The sequence below is a fragment of the Trichoplusia ni genome, chromosome 14, assembly GCF_003590095.1.
Source record: "Trichoplusia ni isolate ovarian cell line Hi5 chromosome 14, tn1, whole genome shotgun sequence".
Lineage (NCBI taxonomy): Eukaryota > Metazoa > Arthropoda > Insecta > Lepidoptera > Noctuidae > Trichoplusia > Trichoplusia ni.
The window spans coordinates 5,221,396-5,245,771 of NC_039491.1; the positions used below are offsets into that span (position 1 = coordinate 5,221,396).

General features: G+C 32.9%; 2 protein-coding genes across 2 annotated transcripts in view; one reads left to right on the forward strand and one right to left on the reverse strand.

Moving 5' to 3' along the window:
* Positions 1-24,376, reverse strand: part of LOC113500860 — a 168,696-nt gene that overhangs the window by 80,944 nt on the left and 63,376 nt on the right. The window lies entirely within an intron of this gene.
* Positions 1,617-6,164, forward strand: LOC113500859. The gene is made up of 3 exons (XM_026881759.1): positions 1,617-1,800; positions 2,801-3,397; positions 4,688-6,164. Exons 2-3 carry the CDS (start codon positions 2,801-2,803, stop codon positions 4,925-4,927), a joined length of 837 nt encoding a protein of 278 aa, XP_026737560.1. The 5' UTR covers positions 1,617-1,800; the 3' UTR covers positions 4,928-6,164.

The following is a 24,376-nucleotide window of genomic DNA, read 5'->3' on the forward strand; positions in this document are numbered from 1 at the left end:
AACAGGATAGAAAACGATATAAATTCGTTAGAAGTCGTTCGTTAAACATTTCAATATAAATATCTCAATTAATCTTCTTACATCAAAAGCAACGACCGTCAAGATTTTTGACGGTCGTTATTTATTATTTGCCCATACATTAAAACAGCAGTATGTAATCTTTATTTTTGTGCGTTTCGACCCCGCTCTGTCCTCGTCTTTAAATAGACTCCCATATGTTTCCACGGGGTATCGTAAGATATGATTAACTGTTTTATGCTACAAATTCGAATTCATTCAACACTAACTGAGATATAGGGGCAACCGTCAAGCAAAAAAAAAGCGTAGGAATTCCCGTAGATGGTGATTTATCGAGATCTCTTAATTACCAACAAATTATATCTCTAATTGAGAAAGTTAACCAATGAAATGCATTGGAAGGGCCTGTTTGACCTTCGCCTGTCCGTTTATTACCAAAAACAGATCTTCGGTGAGAAGGCCCTTTTACGAGCGGTCGTCAGCGTAGGGTTCCGGACTTACGTCTGTCATCGTAAATAATTAATGACAGCATTGTTTGTAGGTCAAGAAGCTTAGTTTCAAACAGAATATTATGGAACACAATTTACTGTCAGGTGAACTGTGAATAAACAAAAAAACTTCATTAAAAGTGATTTTTTGCAAAAAAAATTTATTCAATGAATTTTCTCCACAAGTTGGAAACTTTCTAAAGCTCAGTTACGAAATGTCATTACACATGTCATTATATGAATATGTCATTTCTAATGGAAGCTAAATTATCATATTAGACTATTAGATCATTTGCTAAAAATCTCAAACTATTGGACCATTGCCTAACCACGGCGCTTGGTTATTTTTGTCAAGTCAAAAACATATCGGGCATAATTTATTTGCAAATAAAATGTAAATATTACGATTGAAAATATACTCTGGTACATCCACTTATCTATCTTACCGCGAATAAAATCTTCGAATGAATGAAGGTTAAAAAATCACATGGTCTTTAAATGATGAACATTTTTTGTACGTAATAGTCTGTAGAAATTGTGACAGCTTGTCTTGTCGGTTCACTAAACGGTCTCTGTGTAGTTTCCGTTTATTTGATCTGGTATTCATTGGTAGGTTTAACAAAATAGTTATGGAAAAAATCCAATATGTTAAGTTTGATAAATAAAAACCGAAGGATTCGTAAAAAATGGAATAAAGGTAAACAAATCGGTTAGGTGCCTAATAAATTTGTGGGTATACACTCAAATTGATTTATCTACCACCTAAAACTTTACGACTGGTACAACCATTTTCTAACCATCATTATTTTGAGTACCTATTTGTTGTTTAAGCAGCAACATATACAAGCAAATACATCACCTGTGAACATTTTAGCTGTCTAACTAACACGGTTTATGAGCTACAGCCTGGTGACGTAAGGACGGACCACAGTCAGCGGACCGAACCCTAAAAAAGGGTACCTAACTTCTAAAAATATAACGTCATACCATAACGTCGATTAGATCATCCAGCTGATAACGCGTTAGTCAACATTTTATCAATGGGTCATTCCTATAACCTATATGAATAATACAAACGTCTCGTACATAAATGTTGGCACGACCTGCTCCCGCGCATTCATTGCCACGGTCGCGTTCCCGCGCCGCTGCCAGTCTTTAACACAAGCTTGAGCCGTCAACACGCTTGCGTAATAAAAGTGATAATGATAACAGTTGCATCTAAACAATAATAATAAACGAAACAGTGTGGTGTATTGTGAATAACGTGTTTTTTGCCGTCGTTTTAATAATTAAGGTGAGCGACTATTCGGAATGTGACACTTTATATATCTAGTTAGTACAAAATGTTAGTCGTTTGTACGAGTATTTAGGGCACTTTGTACCGTGGTGTTTATGAATTAAAACCAATGTATTGAGTGCAAGTAAAGTGTTTAAAGGTCGTAGTGTATTCTGAAATTACTGGTTAATGCACCCAAAGTACAGTTATGAGAATATCTTATTCATAATTTCGGACCGTTGTGAACGTTCACGAAATCACTTCAATCGTCTGAACGATTAGTATGATTAATTTAGACATAATTTATAAATAAATGTGCCTGTAAAGAATTAGTTCATCTCAACATTTTATTAATATTTCGAATTGCCTCTCCATATTTACATCCAAAATACCCCTGTCAATTATACCGTAATTAGAATAAATTATTATTAATTAAGTTTGTTAATCTGTTTGTAATAGATTTTAAATGGTATAAAATTAATTTGTCACAGGTACTATAATTGATTCTGAAAAGCGTGTTGTAATTTTACGTACATTAATTCTCTCCTTATCCAATTCTAATTACTATTTCTGCTGGTAAAAGTCAACTTTCCTCATGGAGATTTTTTTTATTTGAGACGATACTACAAACCGGCTTTTTAAATAATTTACAAGTTGGCGACGCAAATTTAAAGGCCAACCGTGTGTATTTCGAGATAATTAAAATTCAATACAGCTTTAAGGTCGCTGACGTCCAATATGTATTAATTAGTTGTCATATCATACACATTCTTATATTCTAATAGACTAGGTTCAGAAACAGTCTCAGAAAAATAATCAACCGTATCCACACAGATTTTAAACAATTAAACATTTTGTTTTGCTCATTAGTATTCATTTCTGTCATGTGAAACAAATCGTTCAATTTATTCTTAATCATTCATATTTAATGTGATCATGGTTTAAAATAACTTAATCATCAATGTGTGCTAGGCTTCCTCGTGCAAAAAGATTAACCAATTTTTTTTGTCTTTTACAGATGGACACACTTGCTTTGCTAGCTGGGATCTTACTATGCTTGGTTGTCGTAAATGGCAGACACCTGGAAGAAAACCATGACCCCAGTCCAATATCTGACTCTTTGGATCACGGAGAAAGTATGAGAAAACGGGGTACAGATTTGAGGCATCGGCGGAAGAGGTGGCAAGCAAACTACGGCTATGATTACCCGGTACCTAGCCATGGATACCCATATGCTGATCGGAGGGAATACGACAGGAATCATCAAGATCTTTTACCCCAAATAGTGAAGTTGCTTGAAGAAATTGCAGTGTATGTGAGACGTGCCCCTCCTCCGCCACCACCGCCTCAACCAATCTACATCCCATACCCTGTCCCCTATCCCGTCCCACAGTTCGGTGCGTGCACAGACAAAGCGGCGAGGAAACCAAATATCTCAACCCGATTCCCTGAAATGGAGGACACGAATCAAAACTGGGGATTTGTGGAGTCAAACGAAGATGCAGATTACGAATCAGGCGACGGCGCCAGGCCTATCTCCTTCGACCCTATTAAACCGCTCCGACCAATGAAGCGACCTGCACCCAAAGTGGAACACGGCAGCAAGCAAATGGACGTAAGTCAATCTTCTGTACAATCAAAAGAAGGAAACTAGGATTAGTTAGTTCTTTAGAATTTGGAGTGAAAATTACTTCATTAAAATCACCTTACGGTGTGGTAACGATCAAATATGAAGACGTAGAAACAAATGTCAAGACTAAGTATATTGTAATTTAAGACGTAATTGTGAAGAGCAATAAATAATGTGTATCTTCCACAAATCATATGATTTTCATTTTTAACGACAGCCATAGGAGAAACAAGTTATAAGTTTGCATGTGAAACACAAAATTAGTCCAGCACAACGTGCAACGTTAATAAATTTCATCAAATATCTTAAACATAAATGTAAATTTACTATCAAAACAATCAATCCTACGTCTTTCCATCTATGGAATCGTTTGTTTGATCAGCTACATGTAATGAACAAAAAAGTACCAAGCACAGTCATGACTCAACGTTGTCGATTCTAATCATATATTACTCTGTGAACGTCGAGAAACAAGTTATAAGTTTGCATGTGAAACTCAAAATTAGTCCAGCACAACGTGCAACGTTAATAAATTTCATCAAATATCTAAAACATAAATGTAAATTTACTATCAAAACAATCAATCCTACGTCTTTCCATCTATGGAATCGTTTGTTTGATCAGCTACATGTAATGAACAAAAAAGTACCAAGCACAGTCATGACTCAACGTTGTCGATTCTAATCATATATTACTCTGTGAACGTCATTCAGCTGTAAAACACTCAATGTTTGTACCATTTCCTAGTTGGTAGACCTTGGCAATATCTTATTATTGACGCCTTCTGGCTAATTATTTGTTGTGAAAACACACAAATTAGACTGCTGTATTCGATTCTAGATTCCTATTTTTCCACTATCAAGCAAATTCTAGTTGCGGTGAGCATCTTCGCAATTATGTACAGCGTAAAGTAGCTCATTGTCTATCTTCTGTGTACTTGTGACTTTAAATTATACTTAAGCAATTAAGTTTTTTATACAAATTACGGCAAGGTATTATGAATTTCTAAATTTACTTTTATCAATCATTTCTGGCGTTAAACACAAATACTGAATGCAGCGCATCTTGAAACCTAAAAATGAACGTGTTACACGTTTATCATAAAAATCCGTGGCAATTAAATTCATTTATCCACACATGAGCAATAAACGGAGTCTGCTATCCAGTTATTTACGCATTACTTGTTTCCACTTTCTGATTTCGTGTGCAGAAGCCAATCATTCTCTTTTATGACAACATATCATTGTCGTCTTCAATTGGAATCTTATTTTCTAGAATCAGCGTCCGACGACACAGGCACCGAGGTTTGTTCTGGACGAGCCTGGATTGTTGCGGACACCGACGATGTGCAATGCGGCTGTGCTCTCGTGCTGTGCCGACAACATCAAGCAGCAGAAAAAGTGCTTCGACAACTTTGGCTGTTCTATATCTTACGATAACGGCAATGCATGTAGCAACGATTCGATAAATGAAGCGCTAGAATCATTCAAAAGAGCGTACTCGCCCGTGTCGTAAGTCCTAATTACGAGTAGATGATAGTCATTATCAGTATTGTCTCAACCACATTTGTGGTTTATGTTAATGCGTAATGTTGCTAATTGTAGCAAATTATAATTGTACAATAGTTTCGAAATCCAATATATGGAACATTATCTTCATATGATTTTTTACATATTCTGAGATCTGAGATTGTTGTAGCTTTAATTAATATTTGATCGAAATATACACTTACGGTTCAAGATTAGTTCAAACGAACCAAAATATTTAAAGTGCTTGAATTCTCTTAAATTTATTTTTTAATCATAGTTTTAAATTGATTAACTTCGCCTTGAACTTTATCAATTTAAAATGAATTATATCGAATGTAAAATTGGTTTCAATTGTTGTTCATAAATGTGCTCGAAAGAAATCGTAAATATAAAAATTCGTCGCCCGATAAACTGCAAGTCTTTTAACCTTAATCAACGGTTACATACTTTATAACACCCAAAGTCATAATCTTCGAAGTAGAATAAACAATTAATATAAGTTAAGGGTAATATAATAATATAAGTAGGTATTTTAAATCAGTACTTATTACGATGCCATAAATATGTTGTTCCTTGAGCTTTACAAATTCATTTAAGTCCTAAGAAATTTAATTGGTCTATAATGCCGCAATTTTTCACACTAAATTGTATCTATGTAACGTACACTGGCACATAAGCGATTACGCTCGTGATTGTAGAGCAAGCGTTGCTTGCTTGCTCTACAATATGCTCTATAATATAATGCAAAAGAACATAGTATTTGATCATCCCACTCATAGGAGCATTTCAATGTAAGACGAGCAAGACAACGTTATTGGTACCTGAGTAATGGTACAATACTTGATAAATAGATCATATTATATTGTCATGTTACAACACGACCGAGTGCGCTGCAATTCGCCGCATTGCTGCCTAATCGCGCGTCAAAATCGCTAATGTGAAACCAGTGTAACTTGGTCATCATGGTTAAAATTCAAAGCCGCTTTAAAATTAATACTAAATGCAATATAAAAGTTTATACAAAGGCTAATTGTTATATCGTATTATTGATATTTGATGATAAAAAACTAAAAACAAAAAGTTGCTTTTGTTTGCAGCTTCTTAGCATTTAAGGTTACGAATGTCAGTTTTTTTACATTGGCAGCTGTAATATTATAAGTGTTTCCTAGTCTACATGTTAGAATTAATGTATTTAATTTAACTTTATTAAAATATTAACACAATTATGTATTTTAATGTTTCGTTTCACTCTATTTCTTAACACACACACTTATTTAATAATTTTTTAGATAATTATAAAAACACTTCTCTAAATATATTTTTTTTATTTCCGATCGTATAATGTCTAACCAGTTGCAAGAACACAATGATTTACTAATTTCCACATAGTTATACTAATTTACAACACAAAGCCACATTAGACGCAGATTATGAATGCTATATTCACTGGAATCCTTTGATGTTTAAGTGGTCCTAATTCCAACAAACGTTTCCTGCTTCAAGTAGCAAATTCTATCATATATCGTTGACTAAATAGCCAACAATTCGAAACGCAATATGAATGCTATGTAACATCTAGTTCAGCTATTCGACGTTCATTTGGAATCCTTGAAAATGACAAAGGCCTGTTAATCCGTTAAATAGGTTACGCTATTGACAATGTTTATGAGTAACGCAAAATATTTTAGTACAATTTAAACTACTTGTTTGTGAAAATGTCGCTTGTTACTTAATTACTGCTCATACAAATTTGTCAGGCCTTGATTCTTTTCATTTAAAGATCTTTCTTCCTTAATAGTCAAACAATTTTAAAATCCATGCTCAATTTGGACACAGTTTTAAATGTTTTTTTTTCGACATAATATATATACATATAAACTAGTGAGCGAGCGTGGTGATCAATGCTCAAATTTTCTCTATATGGGAAGAGGCATATGCCCAGCAGTGGTCTTAACTAGACAATAAAGTTTAACTATAACCAATTAACCGTAACATTATCGATAAGATCATTTTTACAGCAGCGCAACACTCGTTGTCGTGTGACCCACAAAGATAACACTAGTAACTCAGTTTACACGCATTTAACTGCATTGTTATCTACCTTAAGTGAAATAACAGTTAACATTATAATACAAATATGTGTCATACATGTTCATACATTGTCTGAAAACATAAATACCAGGGTTTGAGACGATAAAATTTATAACCGTTTCGAATGTGAATGGACATTGAATGTGATGTTTTTAAAGTAAGTTAATAGCCTTATAAGTAACTATCATTCAGAGACAAGAACTTGAAGCGGTTGTGATTTTTTACTAACGTATCGTATAGCCTTTTTGCACGGATATTCAGGTGGTTGAAGTGAAAACGCCACACACTGCGCGCGACGTGTCGCGGGTTCGATCCCCGACCAACCGTTTGTGTGCTCCAGTAATGCTTGTCCTGAGTCGGGTGTCTTTGTGCATGTGACTTGTGTATTTGTGAACCCCCGCGACACAAGGATTGAATTCCTTAATGCAGGAGTCGAGTATAACTAAGAACTGCAGAACCGCAGACCTACCTAATATAAAGATTGTACACCGGACGCAATAAATCAATATTTAATGGACAGAGCAAGCGACTATTTCTACAATAGAATTGAAGAGTAATGAGCGTACGAATTTGTTCGAATATCAACTTAAGAGTTTGTGCAATTTTATAGAATGGCATAAAGACAAATACCGTACAAGAGTACTTTATTGATTTAAGAACTATTTTCAAACAACTAATGCAATTTATTATTGTAGACTTTGTTTACTGGTATGTCACGGCCACGGTTAAACCAGACTAGGCTCGCGACGGAATCCGTTTAAAAATAGTTTTGTTTTGTTGCCTAACATTGGCATAAATATTGAACATAACCGCCGACCCGAAAATAGTTGGGAAAGGCTAGGCCGATGATGAACGGTCGAACAGCTTAGAACTAAAGAATATTGAACAGTTGGTGATGAGAAAGAAGGACATAAGTGCATATTTATCGTTAATATGAAACGTGATGAGCGTTTGACAGCAGAATGATGTTTACCTAGATCAAATTGTATCATCCATTATTTTATTCAACTACAACTATTATTATGAGACCTTCACGCAATTTTTGCGGTATAAAATTTTTGCGTTGAACTTCTTTGAAGCTGACAAAATTCTCGCTCAAGCTATCTGCAAATGTTGTCTAAAGGCAAAATTTCTGAGGACGATACCAGGGGTAATTCATCTAAAATCGTCAAAACAAATCTAAAATACAAAACAACTTGGCCTCAAAGATTGGTGTAAACTCGCATACAAATGAGAATAATAATAGTGAAAAGTTCCTCAAGTACCTTATAAGTCAGTAGAAAGGATGTTAAAAATGTTTTTATAGTTTCGACTTAAGCACCAGTGATTCATGAATCGCACTTATTAGTTTGTTAAAGTCACTCATGATTTTATCGAGACTCGTACTCCCCCGGACAATCCTATCGAAAATAATGTAATGTTTGCGTTGGTCTATACACGTTACATTCAGTCTAGACAAACTGTAGTACATTGTATTGAAATATTAATCCCATAAACGTGCTCGTCATAACAGTTACAGAGCTGTTATCGTAATTTGTAACATGCATGAACAAAGCTTAACAGTTAACACTCTATTTATTCAACAATTACTTTCCACTGCACTATTTTTATTTACGTTATAAGAGAATAAATTTTATCGTGTCAATGTAAAATGTCTTTTCTCTATATAATTGAGATGAATGGTCAACGCTATAGCTAACACTACTGATTCATACAGGTCTCAGTAAATGCGTAATTAAAATCCACCGATTTTGTTTTTTGAACTAAATTATAATGATTAAATCAATGGATTAATGGTAAAACGGTTTACTCACGCGTATTTATCGGGATTGCCAGACTAGTTTCGGACCTAACCGGAGTCCTTTATCATGAGTGATCCTCATGTTACTATAAAAATGATATTCAAAACTAAGTTTCCACATGTGTATTAATTATTATTTAGGTACGTGAGTAGGGCCCCTTCTGGGCCCAATGAAAAATAAATAATGGCCATGTCAAACAAAACGCGAGTAAACAAACAGTCGTTATAAGTACCTGTAGTTCTGCTTTAAGACAATACGACGATATCAATAAACTCACATTTTATCGTTCCATCACATTATTAGATTCAATGTGGCATCTCGAATTCGTTTACTGACGTCGTTTACAATACAATTGACGTCAATTTATAAGCGTGATATAATGTCGATCAAAATATAGTAACTACTATTTTTGAAATATGATAGAAGCTGCTCGTTAGTTTGGCATATTATGTTATTGAAATTCTCTATCCTATCTTCCTGTAAGTCTGTGAAATTATATATAAAAGATTTAAAAAAAATACAGTATTGAAAGTAGATTTATTTCATTCATAAGTAAGTCCAGATTGATACCAGTTTTCCTACAAATGCTAAAATTTTATATTTAAGAAGTTATAAGATCCGTTCTGGACAACAAATTGACTAGCCTGTTGATCTAGTGGTTATAGTCAAACTAAGTTCTATAGCTCAAAATACAATCATTACTTTGAAACGGTTTGCTATTGTAGGAAAGTTAAAACAAAAATTACCATTCAGTACTCAGCGATCTCCAGCATATTCGAAGTCATGACTGCGTCTGTAGCAGACTGAGTCGCAGTAGTTCGAGACATGCCCGAGACGGCGTTCGGCGGCGTGTCATGTTCCACGCGCCTTACAAGATTCAATCCACTAAGGTTATTGACTCGTCTGAGTTTTTATCATATCGACATATTCTGAATGCAGGAAGAAATACTTGAGAGCCGGTACGGACTTTTCCTTAAGTCTAACTAATTATTGCATATCTTTGAAGTTTCTACCGCTATTTTAATTGATAATCGAGCTTATATTCCGCAGAAAGAGTTACTAAAAATAATTCTAAGTATTTACATTCTCCAATTGAAAATTCTATTTAAATTTCAAGCGTGTTGACGTTGTAGCTCAAAAGGGCTATTTATCCCCGAGCTGCAATAAAATAAAAAGTTTAAAGTCATTTTAGGTATGCTCAGAAATACTCAATTTTCTCAAAGTTAAAATACAGGGCAATCGACAACCCAGAACATAAAAGTTGATTCAATGTTGCTATGGTGTTCCCATCGTTTGTCACTGTCATACAAGGGACCCGTACAATTAACTTTTAAACGGGTTTGCTGCTATCTCGCTCGCTTTTGTGTGATCTTTTTCGGTGCCATGGTCAGCAGTCTTTTGTTTTGATAGCATGGCACATGTTTCATTTATTTTGAACCTTGTACAGATTTGTGATTCGTTTAAACACGATCATTCTGTTTTTATTAAAATTAAATCTCGTAATAAAACATTACAGAAGTTTCATTCAGAACAGACGACTTTATACCTTACACGTCTAATATTAACTTAATTTGCTTGTAATTACAACAGTAGCTAACAAAACAAAGATACTTATATAGATAGTTCTAAGTAAATTAGCTAAATGGACAACATTTTGACCACACAACGATTCAACTACCAAAGCCGAATTAAACGTAGTTCTATAAAAATTGAAGTTACACTATTGCTTCTTTTTTTGGAAGTATAACTATAGCATTTTTTTAACCTTAAGTAAAAGATGTTTGATAAAAAAATACTAAAAAGTCTACCTAAGTAAACAACCTGATTTAGATACATTTACCAATCCCAATATTTTAGGCACCTATAAGATACGCGGACGGTTACCACCATACTAAAAATCTTGATAAAACTGAATATGGGCTTCTCTACATTGATTGCAATGTAACGAGCGTACAGTTGGTTATTAAAATAAAATGTTCAGCTGCCAGATTTTGACGAGATTGTACGGAAAAAACGAAATGTAATTTTAGCTTCGAATATTCTGTAGTGTGAATGATGTATGAATGTTATCTTCGAAAGGTTTCGTTATAAACTTTATTTATTGAGTAACCGGTCATATCTGAATAGTATTTTAATTGAGAGATTAAGATTGTTGATATGGTAGGAGAACAACGATAAACAACGTTACACCGTACAACCATCGGATGGTCTTCATATTGAATGAAAAACATTCGGTCAGATATTCCGCGGTGCATCAAATCTACTTATAGTAATAAATAGCGACCCGCACCGGCTTCGCACGGGTGGACATTTAAAATATAGCCTATACGGATTTGGAATAATCCCTCTAAGTACTGGACCGATTTCAAAAGAAATTTTTAAATCGGTCCAGTAGTTTTTGAGCCTATTCAATACAAACATACAAAAATACAAAGGTTTCCTCTTTATAATAATAGTTATAATTAGCACTTGAAATTAATAATCATGTCTAAAAGCCTGTATGAAAAACGTTTATACACAAAACATTATCCAACATGTCCTTGTTGAGAATTTCTGCTCATTTAACAAAGATTCCTTTTTTACTTCGTAAGTGCATCGAGTAATAAACCTGTATTACTGACGTCAAGACTATCTTCCTTGTTTTGTACGGCCTTGATCCATACTTGAAACCAGTTGTAGTAAATGGATTCATACAATAACGATCCCTGCGTCTGAATAAAGTTATGAAGCTTTGCTGGAAATGAAACTTGTCACGTGTAGAACTGAGGTAACTTAGATAACTAACGGATATATCTAAAAGAAATATTATTTTGGCAACACATTCATACCAAATATCATAGTTCGCAAGCCCTATTGCTATGAGTCCTAATTACTGCAGATACTATGATGATGAACATTATTACCGGCTTAGGCCGTTTGTCCACCGTGGTAATCGCCGATATCAAGATGACGTGACGGCTTACATTTGTGACGACGTTATCAGTGCCAGGGCTGTGCCAGTCAAACAACCACAGTACATGTACGTAAATACAACTATGTGTCGGTAGATAATCACTTTGCACTAGTGTCGGCTGCGGTGGACAGTGACATTATGTATCACACCTATTTATAAATAATGGTAAAGGAATTAATGCGAAAATGAGAATTAAAATAACCCTTTAATTCTCATTATCACATTAATCTATAAGTTTACCGCAAATAATGCTACAGTAAATAAGTACTCGCAAATTTTCACGCGTATAGGTTGATGAAACTCACGTGAATACGTCAGTTTCAATCAGTGTGTTGAGCCAACCGTGCCGTGTGCCATCAGCGCCTATTGACCTGCTAAAATCATTCTATAGAACGCAGACAAAATAAATTGCCATAAAGTCCACGTTAATTATCTGATTTGGATACACGTTTTTGAACTGACGTTTTGGGGTCTATAATTATTTATTAATGTAGATGGGATAAATTTTAAAAATTGTAATACTAAATCCATGTTTAAAATTATGATTTATTGGTGGGTTACGTCACAATAACATTCAGAATTCGATGTTGTCTGGTGTAAAATACCCTGTATAATGTATGTTCAAGCCTTAATTAAAGGCGTATACTTTAAAAAATTCGCCGCAATAACAAACAAATCAGCTCATTCTAAAAAAAATACAACAAAAACAATTGATGGAGATGATCTTTATTGAATATTGAAGCTTTGATCAAGTATTATTTGGTTGATGTTTTTGAAGATCTAACCGCGACATAAAGGTTAGACTGTTTACAAGGAGAGATTGCATAATGCAGGATCATTGTTTTATCGATTACTAATAATATCGACGGAAAACACAACGGAATATATTCATACAGTTTAGAGGCATAGGTTACTTGCAGATCTTAGCATTCACAATCAATTTATTTGGTTTTTACTTAGTTTTTGAACAATTTTACGAAGGAAAAATTAAGACTACTTTAGAAGCGAATGAGGAAAGAGTTCTTTTAAATCTTAATAGAACAACAACATAAATATATATTTAGTGGAAACGAAAAAAAATAAAAACATATATTTTCACGAATATATGATGCTAGAATTACGAGTTTATGCTCTTTATCACTTTAAAGACGACGCGAAACATAATAAAGATCGATTTTTAAAGTTTTTTATTATTTAAGAACTTATATTATCTTTGACAATAATGACAACAATATAAAGTAACTTTGAAGTTTGAAGACAAAGTGGAAAAATCTAGGCGAGGCTTTCGCCCTGCAGTGAGACAGTATTGGTTAAACAAAAAAAAAATCTCTATATCTCTGCTCTGGCTATTAAAGACTGTAAGGAGTACACATAAACAAATACAAAAAGGAACATCATTTAATCGTTCAACATGTGGGCGACATATTTCAAGCTTCACTTTGCTTTAACAAGCTCCCAACATCGATCATAATATGGCCTTCGCAAATAATAAACTTGTTTTTGTGGCTATCGTTTTGATAATGAGATCTTTGTAATGAATCACAAGGCCAACTTGTCATGTGAATAGCTTCTAAATCACTTTATTGAAAGACATTCTTCCGCAATAGACGTCGAATTTGATAGACGTTGCATTAACGAAAGTAATTTTATACTCGTGCACTTTTATAATGGTTTTATTAGCTTCACCTGTATGTTTTTTTGTTTGTAACCGACTCCTTTACACTTCATTTTTACCCGTTTCGAACAGTCACAATACAATAATTGAAAGTACGAAAAGGGAAAAATTGAATTATTTTCTACTTTTCCATTCGGATCATTTATAAAAGCGTGTATTTTAAGTTTTTAAACGATTATTTTTTTCAATGTGAAAAAAAAATATGTAATCGTGCTCATCTGCGTCTAGGAGCAATTTCAGGAATTGAAGCGTGTTTGACTCATTCATACAAGTTTCAATTACGTGCGTTTTGCCAAAAAAGTATTATCCCCTAATACAAATTAGAATTGTTTAAAAAAAATGCAAGGAACACATTTAATTATGGTTGACGTCATTCCATTATTTAATTATTTGCCTCAAGTCAGAGGAAAAGCTTGAACTATTACTGTCATAAGGCATTAATGCGTGGTTAATTGTGTTATTACAGGCAAAACTAACCACAAATAAGCTAAGCGCTACACATTATTCGGTTAATTTTATAACCTCTTGTGGTTAATCTAACTGTGTAGTTAGGAATACGTTAGTTGAATCATCGAGTTAGTGGGTTTATGACTTGTGGCAGACAACACGACGCCAGCAGGCAACTAGAAGGAAAGGAATTGCATTAAAATAAGTTAAAGATTAATTGTTAATTGTATATTTTATTTTATCTAAATTTTCTTTGTTTTTTTTTTATCTGAAACCAATCATTAATTAGATCAGAGATAGTTTATATGCAACAGACTTTTCTTTGAACAAGATTTCATCAAATTCGGAATATCTTAGTTGGATTGTTCAACTGTCAATTCAAAGATCGTATCTTATCCACTTATGTATTTTCAAATAGATTGACAGAGTGACCTTTTGGTTTATACGTCGTATTATAATATACATATATTTATACTTATTATCAGAAGATTATTATTATTATTTATTTATCAGGAACAATATACGTTGTGTTTGGAACATTACATACATCATCATTATTAATATTAAAATAAATTCTCAAGTGAACATGCAGCAATAATATTAAAAGAAAAAAGATTAATAAAAACAATAACAAAATAAAGCAGAAGAAGATACATTTTTAGGATAATGGATGTCACATCATCTTATAATTTTATATTTATTATACAAACATAATATTTGCATATTTAAATTCAATCGAAAACGTGCTGTTCAATATTATGTTTTTTTTTCAAATATTTAAGTATTTGCCAAAACCAGAATATTAAAATTCCTTACTGGTTCAGCTCATAACTTCTAAAACTCAGTGAACAATTATATATCTTTTAAAATGTACAATAACTAGGTAATCAAGGAGAAGGAGAACTTCACAATTACTCAAAATAAATAATTCGTTTGCAAAACGGATGACACTTATTTAAAGCACCAAGTGAACCCTAATCTATATTTAACAATACCATCTGAATTGACATCTTCATCCTCCCCCCTCCGACCTCCCGTCAAAAACATAAAACAGCCTCGGAAGTACCTTGCTTTTAACTCTTGTGGTTAAAATTTTGGGTTTGGTTTTATTCGTAAAATCGCTGACGCATAGCAAACGCTTGATATGTTCTGATTGGCGTTTCAAGTGGGCTTGCGCACGAGTCATTGCTTCGTAAAACCTTATTCTAAAAACCCAGAACCGAATACATAAGAGGTATCATGAGTCAACAAATAACGCGGGTTAAACATGTTTGTAAAACTAACTTTCCTTATAGTATTTGAAGCTTTCAGGAACATTATATGCAACCGATTTTATTCAAAAACCCGCAAATATATTTCTATCCATACCATTGTACCCCAATGTGATAAAAACGTTCCAATTTAATATAAATAAAAAATGGCATTTCAAAAATTCAGTTAAAATTCGGTGACTATTCTGTCATCATACTATAGAGATAAAAGTAATTCGATTCTCAATTATCATTTCCCTCAGCAACTGGAGACGAAAGAAAACTTACTTGAAACAGCGTTATTTTTATTGTGGAACAGAGATGCAGTAATAAACCACGCGTTGTATAATTCGATGGCTCTTTTCAATAAAGGCAACAGTTCCGAAAGATGATAAATATGATAATAGACCCCCAGCTCGCTAATTAGTAGATTAAAAAAAACATGAGAAATCCCTCATTACATATCGGCAATTGCCATCAATTATCGTATGCTATAGCATTGTTATTTGGTGTCTAATTGGCTAATAATATCTTTCATTGTGTGTTAATATAACAATATAGGGTCAGATAATAGCAATTTGTGTTAAAGGAGTATTTATTTTTCTTGTAAGATGCAGTTGTTGTGCAACTTTGTAACGCTGTGAATGTGCTCCGTAATTTCCTATTGTAACGAAATTGCAATTTTATATAACTGTCCATCAAAACAAAAAGTATTTTGTTTCATACAGAAAACTATACAGGTAAGTCTATTAAAATATTTCAACTTGGAGGATCTTGCCTATCTTTTCATCTTAGTGAAAGTTTTCATTCTTGCCTTCTCGTAAAACCGCATTGCATTACGATTCTTCATTGATTCAAACTGGGTAATTCCAAGATTGTATTTCTGAGAAACACGAAACCGGTCTAACGTAAAATCATTTAAATCGCTTCTTTAAAGTAAACTGTCGCACACACCCACTTTATCAGGTATCTCGTATGACGTCACCTATCTCACAGACCGCCTTTAACTGGTATACCGAATAGGAAATAGAGCAATAATTAATACTTTATAATTACTTAGTCGTAAATACCCAGTGTATTCGTGGGAAATGTTATTGACAGTTTCTGATATTTTATTTTACATATTGTAAAGACTTCGTTATGCTTCTTTTTATTTTATTGTAAAAAAAATATCTTGTTTTTGACCTATGTAGTAAGACCTGAGTATATGCTACGGAGTGAACCCAACACTCTTATGTCAGTGCGTAAAAAAACCTCTTTATAAATCAAACATGTTTCAATTTAACGGTCTATTATAAAAGATGAAGATATCTCTAATCTACAACTCAATTTATTCCTCTAATTAGATACAAACTTTAAGTTCATATATACTTTGTAACCAATAACCTAACATAAATATAAAATGTCAAGAACGACAGACAGTAAGTGCTAGATAATTGTAAAGGTTATGAAGAAAATAAAATAATAAGTCAATATTTGTGGTTAAATAATTAAACAACTTATTTCAACCAGCGGCATTTAATTATTTAAAATATAAAACCTAGTCTTACCGTACCTTTAAGAAATTTACTTGAGAAGAGATTTTATCTTAATTAATCTGTCAATACCTATGAGTTAGTCTACTCTGACACATTCAAGGAAGACAACCAAAATCGTAGTACGGTAAGCAACGGAGGTCGGTTAACAGAATCTGATTTACAAAGTTCCATATATTCAAGAGATGTAGTAGTTCTTGACAGTATTTTCAACTTTACAAGATATGATTCTTTAACCTGATGTACTACAACAGCAATTGCATGAGTTTATTTAGCATCAATGATTTTCTTTCTACTTTTGCGACTGTCTGTTATTCACCGTATATGAAGGTTCGGTCATTTTTGCAAACAGAAAATAGCCAGCCAGCCAGAAAAATAGATAAGTCTTTCTAAAATTGTCATTAAAAATAACCAATTGTTTTTTAGAGGTTGTTCTTTTTTACTGTCTAAAAATATATTACGAGTCTGTAGTTTCAGGTACTTTTCTTTAAACTTAAAAATTACTTATTTTAATTGATGGCATAACTACTATTGCTTGCTCACATAATTATTGTAGGAGATATTATTGTAATCGTTAGTATCAGAATGATCGGAATGATGAACTGTTTACAAAGTAATATAAATTATTGAAACATGCTTCAGCTTACGGTATACAAATATTTTCTTTGATCTTCGCGTTAATATTTCCTTAATTATTCTCTTAAAATGTTAAGTATTGGAAACCCTTATAGTAATTAAATTTACAGAATCAATAATATAAATAGAAATTCCAGGTTTTTATATTCACAAGTTATTCAGAAACGTACGAAATAAGAGAATAAGAAAAAAAGATTTAAAGAATATCCAGTTTTTTTTTTATCTTTAACCTTACGTTAAAACTATAGAATATCTTACGAACATACTTATCAAGCAAATCATTCTCTGTCTGTACAACGGAAAATATACAATTTCAGATCTACAATTAAATGTTTCTTTACACTGATTGTTTGAGGAAGGCATTTTGACAGGTCTAACCGGTACCAAACCACTTTGAATCAAACTTACGACTCAACTTATCACACGCTCTCAAATTACCCTGAAGTGTTGGCATTTAGACTCACAAAGATCAAAGTTAGATACCTTCATACAATTATTACTAACTAGCTGTTACCCGCGACTTCGTCAGCGTGGTAAGAAGATATCTATCTATAAGTTATGATTTATACCTGCCCAGTTTTTTCCACATTTTCCATTGTATCTTCGCTCCTATTAGTCGCAACGTGATGGTATATAGACTAAAACCTTCCTCGATGAATGGTCTTTTCGACACTAAATGAATTGAATTTTTCAATTTGAACCAGTAGTTCCTGAGATAAGCGCGTTCAAACAAACAAACAAACTCTTCAGCTTTATATGTTAGTATAGATTCGTATTTCCAAGAAAGACGTAAAAACGTGCGTAATAATAATTTCAAAATAAATGCTGTCTTGGCATTTATTGTGCTTACTTATGTTACTCATCGAAAAGATTCAATGGAGACTGTTCCTTAATATCCAATAGGGATAATATAATCTAGAGAAATAAATGAATAATGATATTCCAAGCAGTAGGGAAAATACGTTGTAAAATTTCCAGTACCGTGCCTTCACAGAAAATTACCAGAGTAACCTAATCACTTTCATATCAAGATACTTAAAGAAACTATACAGCCGTATTAAGTAGCCTGTAAAATAAAATAAATGTATTTAAATGCGTAGTAAAACGTACCTACAAATTTAAAGATAAGATTCGTTAAACGATGTTAATGTGTTTGAAAATAATGCATTAGTAAACTTAACCTACTAACCAAAATAAAAGTGTGTAGAGAAAAGTTAGACAAGCGAAGAAAGAAAAAGTCTTCAAAATCGTACAAATTACCATACTATCTCAACAAAGGCTGTTAAAGGAAACTGCTGGTGAAAGTTGGGGACGGAAGAATAAATGATACGAATGCGTAACAAAAAGTTTGAAGACAGAGCAAACCTGAGGGCTTACTATGAGTTCTTAAACGACCGCTGATGTACGAAAGCGAGACATCGCTATGAAGAATGTAGAGCGCTATCTCTCTTCCACGGAGATAGAGGTTATGAAGTAGAAAGTACAGGAATTCAAGTTTCATTTCTAATGTTTTCCTTTTTGTCGTCGGTTCTTCTTCAAAGTTTCAGTCCTGTCTAAGAGTATGGTATTTTTATTATTCTTAATTGTTTTTAAAACGACTGTCTGTTATTTTTTTTTGTTCGTTAGAAAAACGACTAGTGTTGCACTTAAGATCAAGTCAATTTGAAATATAGATGCGATCTATCCTCTTTTAATTCAATTACATTTTGACGTGAATCTTAATTAACATTCTTTTGATCATGTCCCGTCAGTGTGAGAATAGTATTATATTTAGAAACTAAGGTCTCACAATCCTATTTTTGTTAACTCCAATAGCTTACTTGTTATAATACTCGGTCGTTTTGATACAAATTCTAATTTATGAAAAAAGTATGCTTATATCCTAGTGGTATGTCCTTTGGATTGCTAAGGCAAGGCCCTAGGTTTAAATCCACGGCACACATGAATAACTTTTCAAATTCACGTGTGTTACAAAGAAATTCATCATAATAATCTATCACCAATATGACTTCTCAACCACCTAAGATTTTTTTTCCAAATCCACGAAGGAGCCAGAAGGATGGTTTAAAAAGTCTGATACCGGGTTTTACATCGCCCATACGATAAAAATCTAAATGAATAGGGTAAAATAGTACATAATTATAAATAACGCAAATCTCCAACAACTTTTCCAAGATTTGTAAAACTCACACACATGCATTCTCAGGCAAAATTATTTAATTTTGGTGTCTTCAAAAGATTTAAAATCTTAGGTATTGTCCAAAAATATTCGATACTATTTTATGTACAGCAAACAAACATTTTCACATGCATCCCAAAATCATATTCTAGAAACTATTCTTGAAATAGAACAGAATTGGTCTTGAACAAAAATAATTTATGCATCATTTATTTCTGGGCTCAATGTGGCGCTAGACAATGTAACGCGCACAAGCTAAGATGGCGTTGCGGTTTTATGAAGTTCAATGTAGGCAAAATACTAATTTATAAAAAAATAGAATTGGCAAAATAATGTATCAATAGGTACTCCAGAATATATCTTGTAGGCAAACTAAAGGTCCTATTTTAATTAAGCTATTGTTTTAAAACCACTTCCATTGTTCTTAATAAACCTAATACATTGTTTTAACACTGTATTACCTATTAGTATAATCCTCATTATTCAGGGTATTTTTTTCTTCTCGTGATTTTACTATTAGTAACAGGATACTTATGTATGAGGCAAAAAATAACGTATCGATAAATATAAGTTTCACAATTCGTATACACTTCGGTAATGAAGACGGGCTCACGACTGTTTGATAAACCTTGATATTTGAACATCACAAGGAATCACGAAGGTGACATTTAGTAAAGTGTTTGAGCAGTTCAGTTTTATTTTTTAGTAGTAGTAGTACTTAAGTAAATTCGTTTCAGAGTATTATGATCTATTTTGAGTGAAGGGAGTCAAGATTGCGCTTGAAAAGTTTGAATTCCGATTGTTGCGTTTTGATACGACACGAATTCACGTAATTCGACAGATTTAAAAGTCGATTTTAATTTCAATTGTTTTTTTATTCATTTAATTTACTTTAGATCGTAATTGGCCTCTGTTATGGTAAGTTAACATCACATATATGAAAGAGGTATTTTTGTACCAAATGACACTCGATATTTAAATAAAAAATATTAACTCTGCAAGCTATTCAATTTAATTTTATGAAAATCCTTCACTCTCATTTGATAAAATAGAACCAGGTGTTAATTTTAGTAGGTTTCTTTTTCTGTGTTAAAGGGTTGACTCATGCTTTTTTTTGGGAAACTGAGTTTCCCAAAGAAAAGCCTGGTTTTAAACATTACTATGGCAATTTAAGCAATGGAGTCATTCTAGGATTGTCGTGAGACTACTTAAAACCATAGGATTTTTTACTTACAAGTGTCAGAATCACCAGCTTATCTTGAGTGACTATTTTTGTATGGTCAGTCGGAGACAATTTACAGGCAAAAAAAGTTCTAAGTACTTAGTTCAAGCAAACTTTTTTCTGATTGCTTTCGTCCTATTTTAAGGGGTGTCTTTTGTGAATTTCTGACACATATTTCTCAGGAATACTAATAGACTGAATTTACTCATTGAGGGCATGTATACGTATGCGTATAAGTTCAAAGTGCCAGCATATTATAAGTAAACATAAAATATTTTTTCCAAAGAATATAACTGACATTGACACTCAATTAAGAAATAATGTATCAAGCTACTGCAAAATATGTGTGTATACGTAATGAAATTCAATTACACAATTACCATGGGAAAAACTTTTGTCAGTTTTTTGCGCTGTTTAGATCATAATCTTTTGTAGTCATTTGTAAGAGTAACTATGTGGAACGATTTGAATGTTTTTATTTTTATCTAGGATGCAACAATGGTTACCTAATGTAAGTACTTACATTTGTATTTTTTTCCGTTTTAAACTTATTGTTACTCATCATGTTATATTGGTCATGTAAATAGAAGGGATGATATAAGAATTTTCGGTTTACACCTGGATGGATGGAGAAGGAGAGGGACGCCAAAGAAAGTATGAAAAATGGGAGTTCGAAGAGTGACAGGACATAACGGAAGAAAAAATCATGATACGTCGACCCCAAATGAATCGGGACTAGGACAGGAAGAAGGAGGGTTATATTGTTACAGGCTCCTTGGTTGTAGCATGATCGAAACGTACCAAGGAGCTTTAGGAAATTCCCTAAGCATTGGTGTTAAATGGTTGATTTTCTAAAGACAAATGGGCGAGACTTAGTCCTGCTATAGGAAACCAAATAGTTTACCTACAAGAAGGTCAAAAGATCCAATAGGTTAACGTTATTTGACAAACGCTTATCCTAAATGTGCCTTAAAATAATATTTGCCAATAGGATAGCAAATAAAAATGTCCTTACATTTTCACAAAAACAAATATTAATTTAAGTTTCTCATTTGAGTATCATCAATCAAATCCCGTTGCGGTCGTTGACAATGAATTTTGGTTGCCGGCTAGCCAATATTTATCAAAGGAGTGCTTTAAATGAATTCATTCAACGTATCCACAATATTGTAAAAGTAATTTGGAGCTTCGGAAAAAGAGATAAACGACTGTTGGACCGAGATCGAAGTATACATTTGCGTTGTTTGAGACAGAGAAAGCGATATATGTCAGCTCTTTTCAAAGGTACTAAGTTACATCGGCCGCACTGTATATTATAATCATCCCGTACGTACAGTACATATATAGGTATCTGTAGGTACACATATATTACGTCACGATTCAATAGCTTTATTATTTAATTTCGGCCTTGATTGCATTTGTAATCGGTTATGTGTATCATTGGAAACAGATGTCCTTGTGAACGGTTTTCAATTGAAGCAATATCGAATCAGTTTACAAGAGTGCTCTAATTTAAATACACATCTGGAACGTACAAGCGGTGTTTTTATCAATGCTTTCTGTTCTACATATCGAATGCAAATTATCATCGATGTATCTGATGGCAGCAAGATAGGTCCTTAGCAGAGACTAATAACAAGCATTTGAATTGTGTTTCTAAAACGTCTCTTGAAAGATTTTCATTTATTTTTATTTTACACAATCTGTTATCGAAACTTTGTATAAAAAGACTTGATATTTATAATTATTACAACTAGAAATCATATGTCACATGTTTTTACCGCCATAGGAGGGCAGAAATATTTTACTTACAAAATTTTCCTTGCATGTTTTTGTCAGAATTGTCTGAAATACTTACCTGAAAAAGAAAGAAAATTAATTAATGTTTTTCCATCTAAGTTAATCTATTAATGTAAAATTTATTTGTAAAACTTAATGCTAGGCCTTCCTGATATTTCTGAATAGCTCAGGAACAATAATGAATCTAATAAAATATGACATCCTTGCATTTTCCGCCCTTACAAAAGCACATTTAAGTTTCCTTTGCCAAAGCTAAAAGCAACTTCAATATAATAACAAATCGAGTTAAAAGTTTCTTCACAAATATAATTTACTTCCTTCGCATCCTGTCAAGTGAACTCTGACATAGCTTCACCTTGTAATCAACAGGGGTCTACCACAATCTATTAAACGAACACAGCTGATATAGTAAGAGCGAGACGCCGTTTTATATTGTTTAGCATGCCGTCTCACTTCCATACCATTCTAAATGTAAATCTTATGTGGTAGACCTCTAGATCTCATTGCAGTTTTGCAATTCCAGATTGATATTAGACAAGCTGACATTTGGTTATTGAACTCGCGTGACTGAATCGTCTGTGATCATCAAATGCGGTGAGGGACCACGTTCGAGGCCGACGCTCACTTACAACTAACCACAATATTTGTATAGTAAATAAAATACTAGAAGATACTCTTTACAATACTCATTATCAACTGTTTGTTAAGAGAAAAACGTTCAAACATGTGGCATGGGTACGGTCACGCATAACAAATTTTACTTTATAATGAGATTTTAAATACATACACCAAATATTTCTGATGGAAGTGTTAAGTAGTATATTTACCTATTTAACGCTAAACCAAAAGTACGCAATACTTTATGGCGTTTTCTGAAGATTGTTAGTTATCTATATCGTAAACTTAAAATTCTTTTTTTTTTAATAATACAAGTAATTAATTATATTCAAATCCGATTAAAATCGGGCTACAATATAAATAATATTCAACTAAACTAAATTACAATAAATCCGACTATAATTAGCCATTCATAAGTCAAAGATTATAGCAGAAGATTACTAAGTGTATAATTATACACCTTCGTAATAATAGAGTCCTATAGTTTGATCTCCAATAGCACGATACGAAGATTACCAGACGTAGGAACACTCAAAAGTGTCACGGCCACGCTCTTTCATTTGCACTTAACCGGAAATCCAATTATTCGTTGTGATCTAAACGTGTGTTTACTACAACGTTTAGACCAACTTTAAACAATGTTGTTTGGATATGTATTTGTTTAGTCACCCCTTCACTTTCAGTTTTATTTTGTCGATAAGCGTAATGTTGCTAAGATAATTGATGCAGGCGTTGCAATACCATTTATAATCACTATTATTTTCTGTTACAGTCGAATCGTGCGGAGTAACTTGTAATAATGTTTTGTCTAAATCACAAGGCCCTCGACCGCGATTGTTTATTTTAATTGATGTTCTCGACTCTAAAATTGCAATGTCCATTTGCCTTTTCCACGACTAAACAGAATATTGCGAATTTATTTTAACTTGATCTTCTTGGGAAGCATTGAATTGTATTGTAATAATAGTGTAATAATAGTTCGTTAGTTTTGATGAATAAAATTCAGATAATAAAATAATAATAATTAGGCACGATTCATAGAAATTTGAAAGTCTATAATATTACTAAGTTGCTTTTACATACTTTTTAATACTTACATTATTTATTAAGTTTCTATTTGTTCTAAGTATGTATTTACTTATCTGTTCAGTTTAGTTGATAAGATAAATCCTCCAAGGGGGGTGAAATTATATATTATAGAGTCATTTCAGAGTAGGTATCTTCAGG